The sequence below is a fragment of the Giraffa tippelskirchi genome, chromosome 1 (genome assembly GCF_054371585.1).
Source record: "Giraffa tippelskirchi isolate mGirTip1 chromosome 1, T2T-mGirTip1v1.2.pri, whole genome shotgun sequence".
Classification (NCBI taxonomy): domain Eukaryota; kingdom Metazoa; phylum Chordata; class Mammalia; order Artiodactyla; family Giraffidae; genus Giraffa; species Giraffa tippelskirchi.
This window is the reverse complement of record NC_137275.1, coordinates 19,165,299-19,188,029: the sequence shown is the minus strand read 5'-3', so window position 1 is coordinate 19,188,029 and position 22,731 is coordinate 19,165,299. Positions and strand designations below refer to the sequence as shown.

Here is a 22,731-nt window from a genome sequence, read left to right as displayed (position 1 = left end):
TAAGAGTGGTACGACTATTCCCCCCCCCCCAAAGAAGGAATATGAGAAGTTATTCTTAGTTATGACAGGCTCCAAGTCCTATTTTTACATAATTGTAACTAAAAATATATATATAGGAAAAAATAGACATTTAAAATGAGATCAAAGGTGTAATTTGGGGGTCTATTTCTGGTCATTCAAATGCATAATTTTTAAAAATTGTATCTGTACAAATATTATATCATTTTTCCCAACTATGAAAAATTACATACTAAAGTGACTTTTCTCTTTCCTCATCTCCAATGATATACTGAGTATAGTTCTTAAGTCCTAGAGAGTAGCAAAAATTATTGGACTTGTTTTCAGTATCTTATTAAAAAATTTTTTTACATATACACACTGCTTCGTAACTATTTTTGGTTGTGCTGGGTCTTCGTTGCTGCACTCAGGAAGTGAACAGGGGCTACTCTCTAGTTGTAGTGTCTTCTCGTTTTGTTGGAGTTCGGGCTTTAGGGTGCAGGGGCTTTGGCAGCTGCAGCATGCAAGCTTGCTACTGGCTTTTTGCAACTTGCTGGCTCTAGGGCGTGTGGGCTTCAGCAGTTGTGGCCCAAGGGCTCATAGTTGTTGCTTGTTGGCCATAGAGCATGCAGGCTTCAGAAGTTGCTCCCCTGCACATGGAATCTTCCCAGACCAATAATCAAACCTATGTCCCTTGCATTGGCAGGCAGATTCTTACCACTGGGCCAGCAGGGAAGTCCTATTTCCAGTATTGTAAGTATCACATAAGTCGCATATGAGGACTTCCCTGGTGGTCCAGTAGTTAAGAATCTGCCTGCCAAGGCAGGGTTCGATCCTTGGTTTGGGAAGATAACACATGCCACAGCACCACTGAACTCCTTAGCCACAACTACTAAGCCTACACTCTTAAGAGTCTGTGCTCTACAGCAAGACAAGCCACCACAATGACGTCTATGCACCACAGTGAAGAGCCGCCCCCACTCACTGCAAGTAGAGAAAACCCTTGGGCAGCAACAAACGCCCAGTGCTGCCAAAAGTAATTTTTAAAAATTTTGGTTGAAAAAAATCACACATTAAAATACATGTGTAAAAGCTAATGGAAATGCTTCTTTGGTTTTACCTGGCGTCAATAAATCGATGGTACAATGCTGAGTATCACTGTACATGTTCTGACAGCCGTAGGCCTTTAATAAAAATGTTGCTACATAATGAGAGCAATACATGGTGACACATAAGCCATTCAACATAGAGGCCATGAAGCTTTCCTGGTAACGAAAAATACTGGAATTACTGGAATTACACTGTATTTTAGTCTTCACTGACACACCCTCTTGGCCCATCTGTGTGGCCTACGAAGAACTCCTATGTATCAAGTGTCTCACAGTTCAAGGGTAACCAAATTAATCAGTCAATCCCACAGGACAGCTCTCTCACTGGAGTAAGTAGTTGCTCCAGTTTATCTAGGCCTGTTTCATCAGAAGAATCAATCAACTGTAATAAAAGTCTACTTTCCTACAAAAGATCTTGGAACCAACCTTAGTAAGATCACTCCCAAACACTGAACCTAAGCCTCCTAGATGCCTGATGGGACTGTAATAGATCCCAAACGAACTGAGTTAATTTTCTAGTAGTCAACTCCTTCAACTTGAAAAATCAGGGGATTATTTTCCAGAGGTTATTTTGCAGGGCTGGGCATTCCTGTCTCATCCACCACCCTATGTGTTCACCAGCCAACACACGATTTCCGAGTAGATACTTCTAAAGAAACTGCCTTTGGGCAACCTCATCGACAGCAAATGCTGGCGATTACCCACCAGTCCAGTGGTTACGATTCAGCTGTTTGGGACATGGATTCAATCCTGGTCAGGGAACTAAGATCCTACAAGTCAATTACAAGCATGTCTTTTTTCAAGTGTTTATGTATAGACATTCATTTCTTCTGTTGTCTGAAAAGAACTCATTTTTGCTCAGTCTCAAAAGGAGGTAAGCATTGAAACAGGGTGAGAACTTGTCTGCAGTAGTGTTTCTCATGTATTTCTACCATGTGCTGGTTTTTGATAAACCAAAACCCTTTAAGCACTGTTACTTGAAATTTTTATACGTTTAAGAAATCAGAGATCATTGAATATTCCTTCCCTAACCACACCTAAACCCTGTCACCCTCTGAACCTATGATCTACCTCCCCAAATAGGGTTATTCTTGAGTAGACAGAAAGTCAGAAATTTAACTGCCATTTATAGTAACACAATCTTTAGAATGTTCAGTATTTCCCTGAAATCCACAGAACACCAGCAAACTCTTTCCTACATTTTATAAAATGCAGTGGTTGAGCAAAGGTGATTAACTTTTTTTCAACCCAAACTGCTGAAATCTCACATCTAATTTTACTATTTCAAGACAAAGATACATTATTAAATTTAAACTCAAATGCCATGTGCAGAACAGGGCAGCCAAAAAACTTAAGAGACCACAGTAGATGGCAATTCTGTTAAGTTGAAAGCGAAAGGCACTCAGTCGTGTCTCTTTGCCACCCCATGGACTATATACAGTCCATGAAGTTTTCCAGGCCAGAATACTGGAGCGGTAGCCTTTCACTTCTCCAGGGGATCTTCCCAACCCAGGGATCAAACCCAGGTCGCCTGCACTGCAGGCGGATTTTTTACCAGCCGAGTCACCAGGAAAGCCCTGTTAAGTTGAAAATTCTGAGGTGATTATTTTTACAGAAAGACGTTTCTTGATTTTGCATTACGGGTAGGAGAAATTCAAATGGTAGAAACACACCATTTTGTTCTACCTCCTGTAACTAAAAACTGCATTAAAAATGCAGTTATGTAATTAGTGAAACAATATCTTATGGTTGATATCCTATCAAATCTTGACAAAGGATCCAGTTCCCTTCACAATTATGAAAAAGATGCATGGAAGAGAATGGAATAAATGTTGTTTATCCATGTTAGTATCTCAATAAACATCTTAATTTAACTCAATTCATCATCATGTAAATGTATCTGAGACTATAGAATATTAATGTGATCAATAATTAAGGTGTCTCTTAGGATAAGGAGCAACACACACCAACTTGCTCAAAGCTACTCAGGAAGTATATTTAAGAAAAACACAGGCTGGCTGAGTCTGTCGTAAGTATTTCATTTCTCTAAAAACCTCAGACAATCTCTAGATGTAGTGTGTTTCTTCAAAATCATATATATCAAGACTTGACTGAAGAGTATGGATTTTGTTTAAAAAAAGCCTTTATTCATTTTTGATCAGGGAAAGGACAATCTCAATGTCAACTTGTCACCTAATCATAAATTTGAACTTAACAAGATTTACTGCCCTAAAGACACTGCACCTACTGACTTTTGACAACATAACTTAAAATAAAAATCTCCTTTCTGTCCCCTAAGGTTGCATGTTGAAAGAATAAACAATCCCTTGCAATAGCCAACACTGGTACTTGGCTTAAGTTTAAGGTCAAATAGCAAAACAGGAGCAAAACAAGGCCAAAAGCATTATAACTTGATAGCTCATCAAGTACAAACATCACTGGAATAAAGAAAGTTGCAGGCACCAAAGAAAACAAGAGGCAGGTTCATTAACATAAAAAAAATTTACACTTGGTTGAAGGTGAGGTGAACTATTCCACAAGTAAACATGTATGCCAATCCTAATGGCGAACATGAAACCAAAGCAACAAAACCCGAAAACATTAAACTCAGTTAACTACACTGAATGTAAAATTCAAAACTTGAACTTATCTAGGATATCCTCCCAAATCTAGAGCTAAAAGGTTTTAACGCACCAGGAAGATCTGTTGTAATGACATGACTTGGTCACACTTAAGACTTGCATTTACATAAGAATCAAGGGTTATCCTTCTCCATTATTCTTTATGTCTGAATGTGAATATGCTCAACTACTCAGCTCATGCACTAACTACATAAAAAAAATGACTGAAACCTACTACCCATGCCTTCTAAGAACTCACATTGTGTAACAGTTAACATCCAGTATAGCTTCCTAACAATGCCAAGAGAAAACATTTTGTTCAGTTTGGTGCTTACTATAACATAAAACCAACAGAATAGTATACAATTAATTTACTCAGCTACTACTTCAAATCTTTTAATCTAACTTTTGTTCAGACTTTAATAACTTCATACCTATTTGCCAAAATTGTTGTGTAAAATCCAACTATATCTGATATTCTTAACCTGTAGCTCCTATAACACAGTTTAAGCCCCCCCACCCCACAATGGGTATATCTGGACATTTTAATCAAGGAAACAAAGTTATGGTATTATGATTAGTCAAAGCTTTCTAGCAGACCACTGAATACAACAAACCATTAAAAAATGCCTTTCCGGAGACAAGAACAAAGCAAAACATTTTCTTCATAAAAGGAGCTACCAGCATGCTTTGTGCCACTAAAAATTTACTTTTCAAAATATAACCAAAGACTCATGGTCTACTAGAAAGCTCCCACTAATCACAACAGTATAACTATGCCACAGAAACCTTCATGACAATGTCTCCAGATAGGCAGAGAGGAAACAACATTAAAGGTTATGATGGAAGCCTCCGTTAGAGAGGAAACTGAAGTCTTAAGAGCATAGAATACATCTAACAAAAAAAGGGAACAGAGCAGACACTGTAGCTGGCTATTCATAAAGGACCACAGTTTTCTCCTCTTCCTATGGAGCAAGACTCCCTACAAATTAAACTGTGCGTTAATTATTGCTTATTTAAAGTTACACTTTTACAGAGCTATTTAGTACCTGACGCAGAAAAACAATCACATAAGGAAGCATTTATTTGAGGTTTAACATGTAATCATACAAATAAAGTTTGTATAAACACAAATCCACACTTGAGTCATAACACAGATAGCAAAAGACAAAGTAAAAACAAAGAAAACTAATTGGCGGCTATATACAGTTGGACACAAACTGTGTCTTGTACACTAGAAAGTCTTTTACAAAATAATCATCTTAGATCAACAGAAGACCAATCTTCAATGTCCTCCTGCAAGATGGTTACTTTAGCAATCTCTTCCTAAAAACAAAAACAAAATGGCAATTAGATTTGTGCAACTCCAGCAGGCTTTCTAAGGTCCACTTTCATGAATTGTTTTAAGTTCTCACTTTATTCTTTTCTTCAATAATTAAAGATCACATGCAAATTCATTGGCAAAACGCAGTTTGGGTAATTGTAATCATCATCATCATCATCTCACCATGAAGTTCCCAAATGATACTAAAATTTACTTAGAAAATCAGGGAACACAATCTTTTCATATTCACAGGTTGAACTGTGCTAGACCCAAGGTTTACTAGAACTGTCTCTAGTAAGCCATGTAAAATTCTATTACAAACATGAATTTCTAACACGCTTGTATCACAAGGCAACAAATTGCTGTGTGCATATGATCTTTAATTTAAATCCCAGATTTTAAAGTTCTTGTTTTGGTTTGTAGATTTCACTATTAGCTATAAAAAGAAAAAGCAAGCATTAAATCTTAAAGAATGAACACTTAAAATGAGGCTCCACAATTGAAATACAACACTAAACAGAAGACCAAAATGATTAAGCTGTAAAAAGGCATTTATGTACTTTAACTCCTGTAAAAAACCATTTAAGTTAAGTTTAGACACTTAATCTTCAAAAAGATTAAAAAAGAAGCCAAAGTCTGAAGTTTTCCACTTTAATCTTTACGCTGGTACATGAAGTTGGAAGAGACCATACCACAGGACAGCGTTTTCTGGTGTATGCCTTGCGCTCTGCCCGCAACGTGCGACCCCCAGAGATAGACGTGGTCAGGGTGACACACGGCCTGCAATGAAGTTCCCGCTGGCGGGTACAAACAAGGTATAATGTCAGAGTTAGAAGACAACATTCTTGTTTTCCTTAAGTTGTACCCATTTCAGTACTTTACCTGTTAATAGTTCTAAAAAAGTTTAATTATTCCTCTAGACCACCTGGTACACAAAGCAAACAGAAAAACTCTTAAGTTTTTCTGTATTACTAAAGAAAGTGAGATAAAACTTTAAAGTTAAAGATCTATAGACACTTTAGGCAAAACAGGCTCATAAAGCAAGTAAAAATTTAACAATTTAGTAAAAACACGCTACGTGGTATTTTGTTTTTACTCATTTTCATTTGTCTATTGATCTTTAAATTAAATTAGACATTTCCACTGGTTTCTTGAACTCTTATACACACCTGTTTTCTCCAACGTCCCCTTTAATATGGCTGGTAATTATTTTGGTGATTGCCACCCCCTCGAGATGCCTTGCCATAAGTGCTCTGTTGGCCTATATTGAAAAGACAAAAAATTATACTTAGCTTTTAATGATCTAGTTTTGCTATATATTTAAAAGCTATTAGATATGCAAAATTCTGCAGGTCAAATAGTAGAATTAGATATTTTAAGTCACTATAAATTAGGCACATACCACACTCTAGAATGCTCATAATAACCAGAGTCACTAAATCAGTATAACCCCCTGTGACTATTACATCTCAAAAATTTAACTCAACACTTCTATAAATAGAACACACAATCTCAGAATTGAAATGAATCTTAATACCATTGGTTTATGAAGTTAAGTAAATATTCTTACCACTGTAGTCTGCATATCCCTGTCCATATCCATAGTTCCCATAGTTATACCCAGTATAATCATAGCCGCCATAGCCACTATAGTTTTGATCACCACCATAGGCACTATTGTAATTTCCATATCCTTGATCATAATAGTTATTAAATCCTTGGTTCCAGTTTTGGCCCTGACCTGAAACAATGTACAATGACTGTTAGGAAACAACTTCTGACCCCCAATCCTAAAATAAAAATGATGCATTCCTGTCCCTCACTTTGCAAATCTTAAAAAGGAAGAATGGACACCTACAGTGCTATCTGGTCAAGAAAATGTCACTACAGTTGTCATAAAAAAAAAGGGGAGGGAGATGTAGAAAGTCCAATTGTGCCAGTATCAGGCTTCCTAAATCTAATGGGGGGGAAAAAAAATCAAGACAGCAAGCGTGTTTGGAACAAGGACTCCTGCCATAGAAAACCTATCATGCCAAGGTGTATCATGTAAACTTAATTACAATCAATGGTATTATTATTTTCCCACCAGTACTGACACTGTCAGAGTGGCTATTCTTTGAAGAAGTGAAACCAATACAACAAAAACCCATGGACTAAAATGAGCACTTTGCATGCTACAACAGTTTAAATTTCGCTTTACTCCCCTATGGGCTTATTCACATTTAGCAGTTGATAGCTTCAACCACTGCGTCATTTCCCTGGAATTAGGTCTCACCTCGGCCACGACCCCTAGTGCCACCTCGCCCACCAGCTGCAGCACCTCTTCCTCCCTTTTGTTGTTGCTGTTGCTGTCTATACACCTCTTTAGGTTGTGCAACTTTGATTTCACACTATAAACAAAAGGTAAAAGACAGCATTGTTACCACTGTTCTAATGTCAAGCTATTTTTTTCCCTTCGCAAACAGGTTGCTAAATTCCCTTAAAACAAACAAACCCACCCCACTGTTCACTGAATAGAATCCAAATGGCTTTACCTTCCCAGAACCAATTTGATGGTATCTGCTTTCTAACAATTTCTTTACTGGCTCCTCGTCTGTATATGTAATAAAGCAAAATCCTCTTCTTTCATTTGTTTTTGTATCCATAGGAAGTTCAATATTTTCAATCTGAAATCAAGATGCACACTCAAGATCACCCAGTAAAGGTAAAAAGCTACCAAAACGTTTTAGAATGACAGAAGTCATTCACAAGCTTCAACAAAGTATGTTACTCTCAGGAATTGACTTCTGCATAAACTGCTGCTGCTAAGTCGCTTCAGTCGTGTCCGACTCTGTGCGACCCCATAGACGGCAGCCCACCAGGCTCCACCGTCCCTGGGATTCTCCAGGCAAGAATACTGGAGTGGGTTGCCATTTCCTTCTCCAGTTCATGAAAGGGAAAAGTGAAAGTGAAGTCGCTCAGTCGTGTCCGACTCCTAGCGACCCCATGGGTCTGCAGCCCACCAGGCTTCTCCGTCCATGGGATTTTCCAGGCAAGAGTACTGGAGTGGAGTGCCATTGCCTTCTCCTCTGTATAAACTACTGTCTCATTATCAACATCAAACTAGAGTAACCTAGCTTATCCACAAGGCATGTTTAGAGGGGAGAGGAAAACCTCAACAGCATTTTGTATCCCACAGATGCCACTCCAATCCTGACCACACCAAAGCATCCACCTTTTTGCTGAAATAAATTAGCTATTAATTTCCATTAATGTAGATACTAGTTTCCATTGTAACACACAAAGCTGTGATAAGGGAAGGACTTGAGCAATGATTTAATTCCACCCTGACCGAACTCTTTACTCTTTTAAGAACTGGGCCAGGGACAAAACGTTATATAAACGTATCGAATGAAAATACACATAAACAAAAGCACAGCGCACCTCTCCAAAGGCTCCAAAATATTCTTTAATTTGTTCCTCCGAAGTATCTGGGCTCAATCCACCCACGAAAACCTTTTTTGGGGGTTCCTTCCCCTTTAAAGCTTTGGCCCTTTTAGGGTCTATCAATTTGCCATCCAGCTTGTGTTCTTTCAGTTCCAAAACCTAGAAGACAGATTTATGTGATCTGACAACATACAACCAACCCTCGAACGATTTGCAAAACTCACACAAAAAGCACGATGCGAACAGGTTCATACCTTATCAACACTAGCAGCATCCTTGAAAAGCACAAATCCAAATCCTCGTGATCTTCCAGTAACAGGATCTGTTTTAATCGTGCAGTCCACAACTTCCCCAAATCGAGACAAATATTCAGTCAGATCCTTCTTGCTTGTATCCCAGCTCAAGCCTCCAATAAACATTTTACTAGAAATAAAGGTTGTTTATTTACAAACAGCAGTAGCTAAAACGGTTATTTAAATTCTAAAATTACGTTTACTACAAACTATAAACACAGGGAAATTCATACCCATGTACAAGTAATTTCACCTGTTTACAAACACACAGGAACCAAAGACCATAAAAAGCCCCAAATTCCATCTAGGTCACTTATCCAAATCTTCGCTCTCCACACTGCACAAGGCAAAGTTTAAACGAGGCCAACGAAACACGTTAAAAGACCGTTCCGAACTAGGAAAATGCAACTTTCTAAACTGAACGCGCACTACTCAGGTTCACCGTCTTCCTCAGCTGTCAAGTCAACATTCCACCTGAAGAACTCATCATCACGCATACTGGGGATCTGGAAACCTGTCGCCTACAGGTTCCCAAACCAAGGGTCCCCCTACATCCTCCCAGAAAAACTGCCCGGAGCCCTAACAGATACAACGAAGAGGCGGCGGCAGCTGCAGCGTGCGGCGCTGCCGGCCCGGCCCCTCCCCCTCAGGCCCCGCGCGGCGCCTGCGCACTCTGGCCCGAGACGCCGCCGCCCTCCGCCTCCAAACCCTCTGCCCTTCCCCCACCTTCCGCGGGGCTCTCCAGTCACCCCCTCCGTCTCCTACTTTCCTCTTCCTTCCGACCCAGTGCGGTCGGGCAGGCACGCGGGGAATCGACTCGGGGCAAGAATGGGGGAGTGGGGAAGGGTAGCGCGCGGCTCCCGAGGGACGAAGGGCGCGTGCTGCGCGCTGGGGGAGGGGAGGGGAGAAGCGAGAAGCGTGCGGTACCCGTCATCCTGCTGGTTCTTGCTCGCGTTGATCTTGGATCCCTCTGCGAATTCCTCTATGTTGCTGTACTCGTTCATGTCTTCCATAGCGGCTGAGTCGTCGGCCGGAGGGTGCTGGCGCGCAGTCCGAGTCGCGGCGGCAGCGGCGGCGGAGCGTTGTATGGAGCTGGATTTAAAATGGCGGCGGAAGAGATCCGGGCGCCGCCTGCGCCCTCCCTTTATAGCCGCCCCGCCCGCCAATCGGGAGGGCTGCTGGGCGGTGACGTGGCGCTGGGTCCGGCGCGCCCCCTGCCGAGCGGAGCTGGGAGCGAGCGAAGGGAGGAGCGGGGCGAGCTGCCGCGGCGCCCGCGGCCGCCAATGGGAGAGGCTGCGGGAGGCTAAAGTAGCGGGAGCGGAGGGGAACAATGGCGGCGGCACATGGGAGAGTCGGGGCGGGACCTCCATCGCGGCCCTCTCGCTGAGAAGCGAGGTCGCGGGTGAAGGGACGCGGGCTTGGGAAGAGAGAGACGCGTCAGAAGAGAAACAACGACGGGGCGAGAAGTCCTGGGGTCAGAATCCCGAGCAACGCCACAGTCCCTCTTGCCTTGAGAGCCTTTTGTCTCTGGCGTCCGGTCCAGCCCACTCCCAGCCAAGAGCCGTCAACCCCTCCTTTTTCCGCCCTCGGTTCCCCCAGCGCAGAGCTGCTGCTATCGATTAGCACCGTGGCCGCGCCGCTCCGGAAAAAGGCGGACTGCGCCCGGCGCCGGCGGCTGAGGCGGCGAGCGCGCCGGCCGTCCGCCCGCCGCGCGCACGCGTGTTTTGTCCTCGAGCTGGCTGGAACCAGCCGAACAGGAAGCGGGCGCGCGGCGGCCTCTCCGGGCGGCCGCGCGGCGCGAGCCCCCTTCCGCTGCCGCCCCAGGTGCGCAAGCCGAGGGGGGCGCGGCGGGCCTCGCGCTAGCCGATCGGCCGACGCCGTCCAGCTGGCCGGGACCCAAACGGCCTCCTTCGGTGGCTGAGGAACGGGAGGAGGGGTGCGGACCCGGTCGGATTACTGTAAAAAATGCCAAAGCCGAAGCAGTGGGCGGGGAGGGAGGGGGCTAGGTGCCGTAGAGGGCAAGGGGCACTCACATCCCCGGCGCGCCACTCGCGGGGCTCCCGTCTGCACGTGCCCCGAGCCTCTCCCGCTCGCTCAACCAGTCTGCGGAGAGCGCGCGCCCGCGCACCCGTCTCCCGCGTTCGCTTCTTTGTTCCCGCCCACGCGAGGCCCCATTTTGACGGATCGAGGCCGAGGCCCTCTAGCGGCCAATCGACGTCGGCACCGTGCCTCGCCCCGCCCCCTCGGAACCTTGTGAGGCCCGCCCCCTCTTTCTGCCCACGTGGTCTGGGCCTCCCGCCCCGGGCAGCGGGCGAGTTCAGGGTCCTTGGGCTGCGGATTTCTCTACGTCCGGAGGCGCGGACCAGTCCTCTCCGCCTCGTGCGTGAGGCCGCGCTGCGGTTATCCGCTCCGGGACTCTTTTTCGGGGCCACCAGAAGCCCAGCACGTTGCTGGGGGCGCTGCCGGCGCCGCCCTCCGCACTCTACCAGTAGGCCGATTCTCTTGGTAGCAGTCGGTGGGGTGGGGAAATGGTCGTGCTTTCGGTGCCCGCCGAAGTCACTGTGATCCTGTTAGATATCGAAGGTACCACAACCCCGATTGCTTTCGTGAAGGTGAGGGGCGGAAGGGAGCGGGGAAGTTACTTATGCTTTAAACCAAAAATGTTGAAAGTATCGCAGACCTTTCACTAGAGACACGAGGCGTGGGAGAGACGGTGTGGCTTTGCACCGACTCGGGTGGGAGGAGGTAGTCTGCGGCGGATTGCTGGATGCTTTTTCTCCTCATCGTCACCTTCCCCCGTCCCTGCCCTCGATTGTTGCAGGTGGGTGGGAAGGGACGGAGGTGGTGGTGAAGAAGGGCGGAGGAGGGCAGGTCCGCGGCGGCACGGTGAAGAGATGTGGGCGCCGCCCGTCGGGCAGGTGTGCGCCCTCGCCCCGCAGGTAAGCGACTGCCTCGTGACAATTTGGACCTGGGGAGTCGGCGGCCGCGATCTGGTGGTCCCTGAGGCTTCCAGTCCCGCAAAATGGAAAGACCGAAGCGTCAGGATGACTTTTCATGTAGCCTTGGTGTCTGAGGCGGTAATGGTTATTCTTCGCCTTTTCCCACTCCTGCTGTTCGTGGCCGAACCTCTCACTGAATGTTCCTGGTCTAGGCTAGCAACGGTCTACATTCCGTCCATTTTCCTTTTTTTAAAAAAAGACAAGGTTCTTACCCAAAGTCTAGGATAGCAGTGCTAACCAACAGTTGTCTACATCTAGTTCACAAACTTAAAACTTTGCATTAGAACAGGTTCTTTTTTTATATATGTTGTATTTGTCAAGATAATTAAATATCAGATATAAATACAATTTTTAAAAGAATCCCTCAGGCCTAGTCGTCTGTTTATCTGACTTTTAGAGGTTTAAGATGAAAGTTCTCATAGAAGTGCTTGCGTGCAGTAATTGAGATACCGTTTACAAAGTAGGGAAAACCCATCTTCTAGTAAACTGAAAGTCTTAGTTTTAATTTTTTTTAATTTATTTTTTTAAAGTTACCTGTGAGGAATATTTTTCTTGATCTAGGTTATAATATAAAATTGGTGTACACTTTTAGGTCTCCACTGTTAACAGCCACTTACAAATTCTCTAGAAGGATCACAATACCTTGACATCCAGCCAAGTTTCTTAAGAAATCTAGTTTGGCATTTTTTTCCCCAAGTTTTTAAGTACAGGTGAGGCCTCTGCAGAAATATTCTGAATTGGCCAAATGTTGATAATTGAGTCGACTTTCTTTCTCTTGTTGATTGTAACAAAATAACTACTTTCTTGTAGGTTTCAAAGAAAAAAAGGGTTCTGCATTTTTATGGTTCATAGTTTACAAGTCACAATCTTGCTTTCCACTGTTAACAGAAGACCAGGAGTAATGACAAGTAGTAATATGGCATATGTACCTTTCTTGGAAAATCTATTTAGGGAGATGATATCTCATCCAAATCAATTTTGTAACAAAAAATAATACATCTCTTTCACCTTTTTTAATCCACTGTGTCTTCTGCAAGATGACTTGAGCCACTTCTTGGATTCTTTGTTTATGACAGACTTATTCTGAAATCTTTCTGAGAATAAAAATGCCTTAATGGTCTAAATAGATTTTTTTTTTGCATTTGCGACCAGACTGCAAAAAAATCATTCAAGGATCTTGTTTAAAGGATAGTTTCTTGTGCTTTTCCTATAACCTATTATTATTTGTATTAATATTGATTACTATAATTGTCTATTTGCTATGCATTAAATGATCAAAACCAGAGTTTCTGAAAGTATTTTCAGAAGAACATTAGGTCTTTGTGGATGTTTATTGTAACTATGCAGAAAAAGATTACTAAATGCATTTTGAGAAAATGTTCTATTCGTATTCAACCAGGTTTTTTTATTGCATACCTTCTCAGATCCTTTATACCATACACACACTTGCACACCATAATGCTTTGTGAACCTTCACGAAACTAGCATTTCACAAATTTATTTGAACCAAAAAATCCTGTAGCAGAGTGTCTTTCTTATGAGTACCCTTTAAAGAGATGCTAAATTATATCCTTCTTGGACCTCTGTTCTACTTTGGGCTTTACTAGTCACGTTAGTGTGTGAACTTGGAATGATGAAAGGAAACATTGAGATGCAACTGGTATGCTGCTGCTGCTAAGTCGCGTCAGTCGTGTCCGACTCTGTGCGACCCCATAGACGGCAGCCCACCAGGCTCCTCCGTCCCTGGGATTCTCCAGGCAAGAATACTGGAGTGGGTTGCCATTTCCTCCTCCAGTGCATGAAAGTGAAAAGTGAAAGTGAAGTCGCTCAGTCGTGTCCGACTCTTCGCGACCCCATGGGCTGCAGCCCACCAGGCTCCTCCGTCCATGGGGTTTCCCAGGCAAGAGTACTGGAGTGGGGTGCCATTGCCTTCTCCCACTTGACTACAAGTCAGGTTGTGTGTGCATTGTTTGCATATTACTGATAGGAAACAGAACACATTTCCAGGCTGGGAAGATTCTATGGAATCCTGTAAGATATCCAGGAGTTAGTCTCATCTTAAGTTGCATCAAAGACACCTTCAACTCTAAGTACTCAGCAAGGGTAAAAAGAGAGAGAGAAAGGGAAAAAATAAATATAACCAGTGCTGGTAACCTGTCTGCCATTCCACTCACAGAAGATTTTTCAATTTTTCAATTGAAAAATTGAACAGTATGCCTGGGATTTGAAACCAAATTGTCTTGACACAGCACCTCTTGTTCTTTCCATTATTGCGCTCTATCTCTGAAATGGGAACCACGGTGCTTGTTCCATCTTCTTTGCCTGGCCTTGTGGGTGTTGAATGATAGCTGACAAGAGAGCATTTTAGTCAGTAAGAAGTACCATAAAAGTATATGGTGATAAATTTTAGTTTACACCACCTCTTGGTGATAGGTTTAGGAGTATACCCTTGGAACAGAATATCTATATTTGGGGGTTTGGTTCTGCCATCAGTATACGCTGTGAAAATTGAGTATTGTCAAAAATTGCCATTGTGATTGTCATACTGAGTGAAGTAAATCAGAGAAGGAGCAATATCCTATGACTTTCCTTGTATGTGGAATCTAAGAAATGATACAAATGAACTTACAAAACAGAAAGAGACTCACAGACTTAGAGAACAAACAGTTTTGGGCGGGGGAGAGACGGAGAGGGGAGGAAGGGATAGTTAGGGAGTTTGGGATGATATGTACACACTGCTGTAATTAAAATGGATAACCAACAAGGACCTACTGTATAGCATGGGGAACTCTGCTCAATGTTATGTGGCAGCCTGGGTGGGAGTGGAGCTTGGAGGGGAGAATGGATACAAGTATATGTATGGCTGGGTTCCTTTGCTGTCCATCTAAAACTGTCACAGCATTGTTAAATGGTTATACTCCAATATGAAAGAAAAGGTTTAAAAAAAATTGCCTTTGAAATACCCATAGGAAGCCGGTCTTCTCTGGAGAGTGACTCCATTTTTCTGTAAATCCCATGCAGCCATTTTTCCTTCAGAGTTGAAACATTGCTGCTGCTTCTCTTGAGCATCGGAGGAAGTAGTTGGTTTGGGATTAGGTGACGTAGATGAAAAACATACTGTGTCACATGCTAGGCTCACACTGAACCATTCATGCTGTCAGAGACACTGGGGAACTGAGACTGTCCCAGGGAACAGAATTTCTTCTGTGAGTGGAATGGCAGACAGGTTACCAGCACTGGTTATATTTATTTTTTCCCTTTCTCTCTCTCTTTTTACCCTTGCTGAGTACTTAGAGTTGAAGGTGTCTTTGATGCAACTTAAGATGAGACTAACTCCTGGATATCTTACAGGATTCCATAGAATCTTCCCAGTCTGGAAATGTGTTCTGTTAACAGCTTGTTGCTCTGTGAGGGCATGCCTTTAACCCTTAGGCTACAGACAATAATAAACAATGGTTTTACTTAACTGCTAATATATCTTATTTTCTTTGAGTCAGAATGGTCACATTTCTGGAGCGAGAAGGGTTCCTAGCTCGGGTCATCTAGTCAGTGTCACAACCAGCTAGTTAATTTCTCATATGAATCAATGGATGCCTAGAGGCATGTCTTTGTGAGGGTCATCACAACTTGTTGGGGGCAGAGCAGCAGTAGAACCCAGCTTTCCCTCGATGGTTCCCAGTGCATCTGAGTCCTCAAAGCCACCAGTCCTGCCCCTCACTGCAGAACATGTGCCTCTGGAAGTTCTTTTCTTTTCAAGCACTGACTTTGATCCTCTGTGGTGGTGATCACTCAACATATTTTGGTTATATAAACTATCAGCGGGCTTTCCGGATATCTCAATGGGTGAAGAATCCGCCTGCAGTGTAGGAGACACAAGAAACACAGGTTCACCTCCTGGGTTGGGAAGATGCCCTGGAGAAGGGCATGGCAACCCACTCCAGTGTTCTTGCCTGGAGAATGCCATGGACAAAGGAGCTTGACGGGCTACAGTCTAAAGGATCGCAGAGAGTCAGACACGACTGAGTGACCACACACACACATCCATACACAAAGCATCAGTAGAATTGGGGCAGGCATAACCAATAGAATTTACTGTAACCAATAGAATTTATTGTGTACTGTTATTAAGTTATAAAGTAAATTAGAATTTAAAGATGAGGTTTAAATAAGTATAAATGAATGGGATTGTATTTTCTTCCCTTATCCCCTTGAATCAGCTTGCCTGCACCCCATCAGCTGCCACAGATCTTTGTCCATGGTGATGTAATACTCGTTTTCTGACTTTTTGCATTGTGTTATTCCAATTATTTCAGTCTGTAAGCTGCGAAATAACACCATTACCAGTCCTGTGGTTATCCTGTCAGGAACCTTCAACTACAGTTTCGGAGTTGGGGAAGATGATCTCTTGTTTCTGAAAATGCTCTATAATTTGGTGCTTTTCCTGTCATTACACGTCAAATTAGTACTTGTAACAACAGTTGGGGCAGTTATGAACTGTGAAGTCACTGCAAACACCATCTTAGCAAATACTGAAACATTGTCCATGGAGAAGATGAAGGGAGAGGTTCCTGTGAGCCTCTGGTCACAACTGATGGATAGGTAACCTTGTTTTGCGTGTTTCTGTTTGTCTTATTTAGTGCATATCATTGATTCCCTAACATTGAACTCACTGCCAGTGGCGCTATAACTTAGGCTTTAGTGGAGCTTATCTAACACATGTGCTTTCTCCAAAGTCAGGTAGTTTTCTTGCCTTAGGAACACTAGACAGCACCTCAACACTTTGGGGGCCATTTTAAACTGCAACATCATCAACAAAAAGCGCAAAATGAGAAAATGTAGTGGCAAATAGACTTTGAAAAGGATGCTTGTTTAAAATATGAGAGGTGAAGTAAGGCCAAGCATCACCTCATGCTGGGAATGTGTGCAACTGGTTTTTCACAAGTTTTGCTGTTCTGCTCATGTATGTACCTGTCATCAAAAAAGTGGGAAAGTTCAGTGAATAATGATTTGGAGGTTATGAATACATTTTAGTAGGTAGAATTTGTAAATATAGTATCTGTAAATAACAGGGATTAGCTGGACAGAGTAGTATTGATCAGGATGAGCTTGGTGACTGTGCAAGTCTGGCTTAGCTTCTGGCTCCCTAAATGATCTATGGCAAGTTAGTTATTGTCTCTTGAGTCTGGGTACAGATGTCCTGTACAGGGTCCTATACTGTGGGGATAGCAACCTCATAAGGCTGCTGTGAACATTTAATGAATATTTGTGCTCAAGGATTGTGCTCAGTCACTCAGTCATGTCCGATTCTTTGTGACCCTGTGGATTATAGCCCGCCAGTCTCCTCAGCCCGTGGGATTTTCCAGGCAAAAATACTGGAGTGTGTTGCCATTTCCTCCTCGGGATCTTCCTGACCCAGGGATTGAACTTGAGTCTCCTGCATCTCCTGCCTTGGCAGGCAAATTCTTGTCTACTGAGCCACCTGGGAAGCAAGGAATGAATATTTAGCCGCCCGTATAAAATAAGTAAATAGATTTCCATCGGTATTTCACTCGCTGTCCACAAACCTTGTCAGAGTGTCGTGGGTGAGTGGCAGTGGTGGGGTATGTTTCTCATTTATGCCTTAGGAAGACTTTTCGTGCCTGAAGATAAAGTCTTTTTAATAATTAAGGACCTTCTATTAACTGAAAGTATGAATCTGGTTAGAATATTTGTTCCTAGGGAGTGTATTAAGTGGGTCGTGGCGAGTACCCTTGCCAGTGGCCCTTTATATCTGTGCTTCTCAGACTTGAATGTGTAGACAAATAATCCAGAGATCTGGCAAAAATGTAGTTTCTGATTCATAAGATCTGGAATGGTACTTTTTTTTTTTCCATTTTTAGTGACATTTGTTGTTTTCTAATTTTACAAGCAGCACATGTTTATTGAAGATAAATACATAAAAGCGTAAAATAAAAATTGACAATCACCCATAATACACACCGAACCCCTTCCCACCAGAGATAAGTGTTATTTGCATTTTGGTGTATTTCCTTCCAGCGTATACATGTTTGTTTGTTTGTTTTCTTTTTTGGCCAGGCCACGTGGCATGTAGGATCTTAGTTCCCCGACCAGGAATCGAACCTGTACTCCCTGCATTGGGAGTGCAGAGGCTTAACCACTGGACCGCCAGTGAAATCCCATAGTGTTTTAAATGGAAGTATAATTGACCTACAGTACTATGTTAATTACAGGTGTCATAGTGATTCAATATTTCTGTACATTATAAAATGATCACCATAATATGTCTGGTTAACATGTGTCACCATACAAACATACTACAGTATAAATGATTATATTCCTCATGCTGTACATTTCATTCCCATTTATTTTATAATTGGGAGTTGCTACCTCTTAATCTCCCTCACCTATTTCATTAATTTCTCCAGATTCCTCCCTTCTGACAACCGCCTGTTTAGTCTATCTATGAGTCTGTTCTGTTTTGTTATGTTCCTTCATTTGTTTTGTTTTTTAGATATGTGAAATCAGACAGTATTTGTCTTTGCCTTATTTCACTTAGCATAGTACCCTCTAGGTCCATCTATGTTATCACAAATAGCAAGATTTCATTCTTTATTTTAATGGCTGAATAATATGGAATGGAAGTTGAGTTTTGAACAGGTTCCCGGGTGATACTGATGCTGCCGGTCCACGGACTGAACTCTTGAGTAGTTAGGCTGTATACAGAAGCCAAGATCTGTTAGCGTCCCTCTTTCCTAATGGCTCATTGGAGGTGACAGAGCAGACCAAGAGAGTGTAGGTGAATTAAAGGAGGTCTGTCATCATTAACAGAACCAAAACCTCTCAAAAGTCAAGTAAATTGACAAAAGAGAGCAAGATAGTGAAATAAACTGGTAAACAACAAAGCAATAAGCAAGTGGCCACTTCCCCAGCCTTTGCAAATTGTCTTCCAGGAACTGAACTGTAACAATAACTTTCTTTTTTTTGTTGTTTGTGGAACTTCCCCAACCAGGGATTGAACCTGCGGCCCCTGCAGTGGAAGCTCAGAGTGTTTATTATTATTATTTTTGTATTTGCCTGTGCTGGGTCTTAGTTGCCGCATGCAGGATCCAGTTCCCTAACCGGGGATCAAACCTGGGCTTCCAGCAGGCGGAATATGAAGTCTTAGCCCCTGGACCACCAGGGAAGTCCAAAGCAATTTTCTTTTATTTTTTCTTAAATATTTATTTACTTATTTACTGCATCAGGTCTTAATTGCTGCGAGGGCTTAGTTGCTCTGTGGCATTTGGGATCTTAGTTCCCCAACCGGGTATAGAACCTGCACTCCCTGCATTGGAAACACTGAGTCCAAACCGCTGGACTGCCAGGGAAGTCCTGGGATTATTTATTTTTTTAATTGAGTTTTTTTTTGTTTTTTTTTTTTAGATTCTGTTTAAAGACTGCGGTAGTGTGGAAGTTGGTAAAGACAATGTGTAGGAGCTGGAGTTTTACCTCAGAGTACAAAATTTTTGGCAGTGTTTTGAATAAGACCAAGAGAAAAGAAGATGTCTCAAACTTAATCTTATGCATTAGAAAATCTGAATTAAGCAGACAAATCCTTGATCCTATCAGTAGTATTTTTTTGAAGTGTCAGATACTCATTTCATTAAAAATCAAAATGATAAAGATATTGGTTCAGTTTAACAATGGAATCCTGTTTGTATGCTTTTCTGACGTTTGTTTAATAAATTTCTTTGGATTATATTTTATGCTAAAGCGCTTCTAGAAATAGCTCCTACAACTGATTGTTTAACAATACTTGTAATTTACTCTTAGGTTGTCTTTTATTCTAACAGTATATTTTGGAAGATAATAATGAGGAAATGTTGAAGTTGACATTTTTTTTCTCATGAAAACTATTATGTTAATTTTATGATCTTTCTAGGAAGAGAGCTTGTGTTTGATAGTATCTCCCAACTTTAGTTTAATATCCTTTTAATAAGGATTATCATTTCTAATGTTCTCAACGTTGAGAACTATAGGGTGCTGACTCCACCCTCAGTATGAAACTGTTACAAGACTGCCCACAGGAGACAGCACGCAGGAGCTTTTTCCACCTGTGTGGTTTATTATTGATGCTGTAATTGTGTCACGTTTTCTAGGTTCCTTCAATCTAGGGATTCAGGCTTTTTCATCTCCAAGAATGGGGGGAGTAGGATCTGTCATGCTCACAACGTAGAGGAGAAGATAGAATGAGATAGATACAAAAAGCTTTGATCCCTGGATACAAGAAGGGGAGCTTCAGTTCAGTTCAGTTCAGTCACTCAGTCGTGTCCGACTCTTTGTAACCCCATGGACTGCAGCACGCCAGGCCTCCCTGTCCATCACCAACTCCTGGAGCTGACTGAAACTCATGTCCATTGAGTTGGTGATGCCATCCAACCATCTCATTCTCTGTCGTCCCCTTCTCCTCCCGCCTTCAATCTTTTCCAGCATCAGGGTCTTCTCAAATAAGTCAGCTCTTCGCATCAGGTGGCCAAAGGATTGGAGTTTCAGCTTCAACATCAGTCCTTCCAATGAACATTCAGGACTGATTTCCTTTAGGATGGACTGGTTGGATCTCCTTGCAGTCCAAGGGACTCTTCAAGAGTCTTCTTCAAAACCACAGTTCAAAAGCATCAATTCTTTGGCGTTCAGCTTTCTTTATAGTCCAACTCTCACATCTGTACATCACTACTGGAAAAACCATAGCCTTGACTAGGTGGACCTTTCTTGGCAAAGTAACGTCTCTGCTTTTTAATATGCTGTCTAGGTTGGTCATAACTTTTCTTCCAAGGAGTAAGCGTCTTTTAATTTCATGGGTGCAGTCACCATCTGCAGTGATTTTGGAGCCCCCCAAAATAAATTCTTTCACTGTTTCCACTGTTTCCCCATCTATTTGCCATGAAGGTGAGCTTAAGGTCCCGTATACTTTTCTGTATCCAGTGACCACCATTATACTTGATGACCATTATACTGATCTTCTGTCCTTCCGCTTATGGCAGGAGATGGCTTAAATAAATAACTTATTCATGAGCTGGGGGGAAAAAAACTTTGAAAAATATGAAGCCCAGTAGAAACACTGATTACAATGAAGGAAATATCAGACTCTTTGGAGACAGAAAGCACTTGTGAAGAGTCAGTATGGAAAAGGGGGAGCTAACATGTACTGAAACTCACTGTGATTATCTCTACCTGTGCTTCTGTGGCCCTGGCCAGAAATAGGTCAAGAATGAGACACAAAACATGACTGCTGTCAGACAACCTGCACTGGAATGGCAGGATTTCCTGGTTTGATTACTATTCCCCCAAACCTCCCTTTGCTCCAGATTCCTACAGGGAGATATACTCATGGTGGAATACAAGAGGATTTTTGTTGATTCAGCTTGAAACAAGGGGAGGAGCCTTTGGAGATTCACTGTATTGGGCCTGAGTATATCATGAGATGGATTAGAAAACACCTCCAGCCTTAATTTCTGGTCTCTTACTCTTCTAGAACCTTCCATGTCATGGCACATGCATAATGTTTCCAGCTAATCAGTCTTCCCTTCCTTTTCCCCACATTTATTTGAATACCTATCATGTGCCAGGCGCTGCCAGGAGACCAAAATTCTTAAAGATGCAGTTGTCACCCTTAAGGAACCAAGTAAGGAAGGCAGGTAACAGAAACAGGTTGTCTTTGCACCATCAAAATCCTTTTGGGTTTCCTGTTGGCTCAAAGATAGTTTCAGCTCCTCAACTTGAGGGAGGCGGGTTTTTCAGCTTTCTGTTCCTCTGTTCCTTTACACTTTTTTTTTTGTAAATAACTGATCATGCCCATTTGGGTCATGCCAGTCTTTCATGTCACTGCCATTCCCCTAGCTTGGGATGTCATACTTTTTCCTCTCCAAGTGCAGTTTGGTTCCATGTACCCATTGACTTAAAACATACTTAAAACACATTTCTCGTGCTAGGCAGTGGGAATATACAGGTGATACCTGCTTCTGCTTTCAAAGGACTTTGGTTTAAGCAGGAATGTCCAAGTCCTCTCGCCCTGCTTTGTTGTGTATTTGCCATCATAGCAGATGCTGCCTTGTGATGGTGTCTGTGCGTGCTGCCTTCCAGCCTTGCTGAAAGCTCCTTTAGGGCAGAGAGCAGAGCCTGGCACAGTGCTCGTGCATATGGCGTTCAGCAAATGCTTGTTGATGGCGATACGATACCTTCCCTTCCAGACTGGGCCCGGGAGAGGCTGGCATTGTTTTCTCCCACTTCTGCTATCCTTGCTATTTCAGATTCCCTCAAGGTGATACTTTATCTTATTTGCACAGCATGTGATGTAACTGTTGTGTTTTCTGGAGTGATATTAGAACTTTCTTTGACCCAGCATTTCTAAAACTGTCGAGTTTTAGAGAAATTAGTTAACAATGGAAGTTAAACACCATAAAATAAATTGTGTTAACAATTAAGTATCTGAAGAGCTAAATACATTATTCTTTGGAAACTTGTATTTGTTAATGTGAGGATAGAGGAGTGTTTTTTTCCCCCCCTGATTTTTCCACAGAAATTAATTCATGCTTGTTATGAACTGCAGATATTACAGAAGAATACAGTGTAGAGAATGAATGCCCCTTTTGCTCCCACCACCTAGCAGTAATCATTAAGAGTTTGGTGAATATTCTTTCTGATTTTTTTTTCCTAAGCATAAAGTCACTTAGATCCTTGTAGTGTATGTAGTCAGATCAACTCCCCAAAAGTACCAATTCTAATATATAACCCCTATTTTAAAAATACATAGATAGATAAGCCTTTCTTTTGGTCAGATAAACTTTTTAAGGCTATCCTGTGTTTAGCTCTGAAAAGATCTACCTTCTCTGGTGGTTCTTAAATTTTCTGTCCTTCGCCGCATGTAACTCCTCCACACACACACAAAAGCTATTCTTTTTACATTAAAGGCTTATTTTTATATAC

The 22,731-nt window shown here is 42.4% G+C and overlaps 2 protein-coding genes across 21 annotated transcripts in view; one reads left to right on the top strand and one right to left on the bottom strand.

The window, feature by feature from the left end:
* Positions 1–4,788: 4,788 nt before the first annotated feature.
* HNRNPDL (heterogeneous nuclear ribonucleoprotein D like) lies at positions 4,789–10,907 on the bottom strand. Of its 17 annotated transcripts, XR_014080442.1 has the most exons (11): positions 10,804–10,907; positions 10,280–10,687; positions 9,698–9,862; positions 8,732–8,900; positions 8,475–8,636; positions 7,586–7,717; positions 7,327–7,441; positions 6,622–6,792; positions 6,221–6,312; positions 5,744–5,848; positions 4,789–5,053 (listed from the first exon to the last, which is right to left on the bottom strand). XR_014080442.1 is itself a non-coding variant. In XM_081583542.1 (10 exons), the coding sequence occupies exons 3-9, from the start codon at positions 9,781–9,783 to the stop codon at positions 6,242–6,244; spliced, it is 906 nt and encodes a 301-aa protein (XP_081439668.1). In that variant the 5' UTR covers positions 9,784–9,862; positions 10,280–10,687; positions 10,804–10,907; the 3' UTR covers positions 4,789–5,848; positions 6,221–6,241. The 17 variants fall into 17 exon arrangements, 12 of the variants coding, with proteins under 12 accessions (XP_081439668.1, XP_081439646.1, XP_081439659.1 ...); XR_014080439.1 differs by lacking the exon at positions 10,280–10,687; XM_081583542.1 differs by having other exon boundaries at positions 4,789–5,848.
* Positions 10,908–11,072: 165 nt separating this feature from the next.
* Positions 11,073–22,731, top strand: part of ENOPH1 (enolase-phosphatase 1) — a 36,287-nt gene continuing 24,628 nt past the window's right edge. For 2 of the 4 annotated variants that reach the window (XM_081583666.1, XM_081583680.1), the window contains exon 1: positions 11,625–11,709. In XM_081583666.1, coding sequence (XP_081439792.1) covers positions 11,665–11,709 — 45 coding nt within the window. In that variant the 5' untranslated portion in view covers positions 11,625–11,664. Of the gene's footprint in view, positions 11,383–11,624; positions 11,710–22,731 lie in introns of those variants that run through there. The other 2 variants (XM_081583671.1, XM_081583655.1) reach the window with 2 other exon arrangements.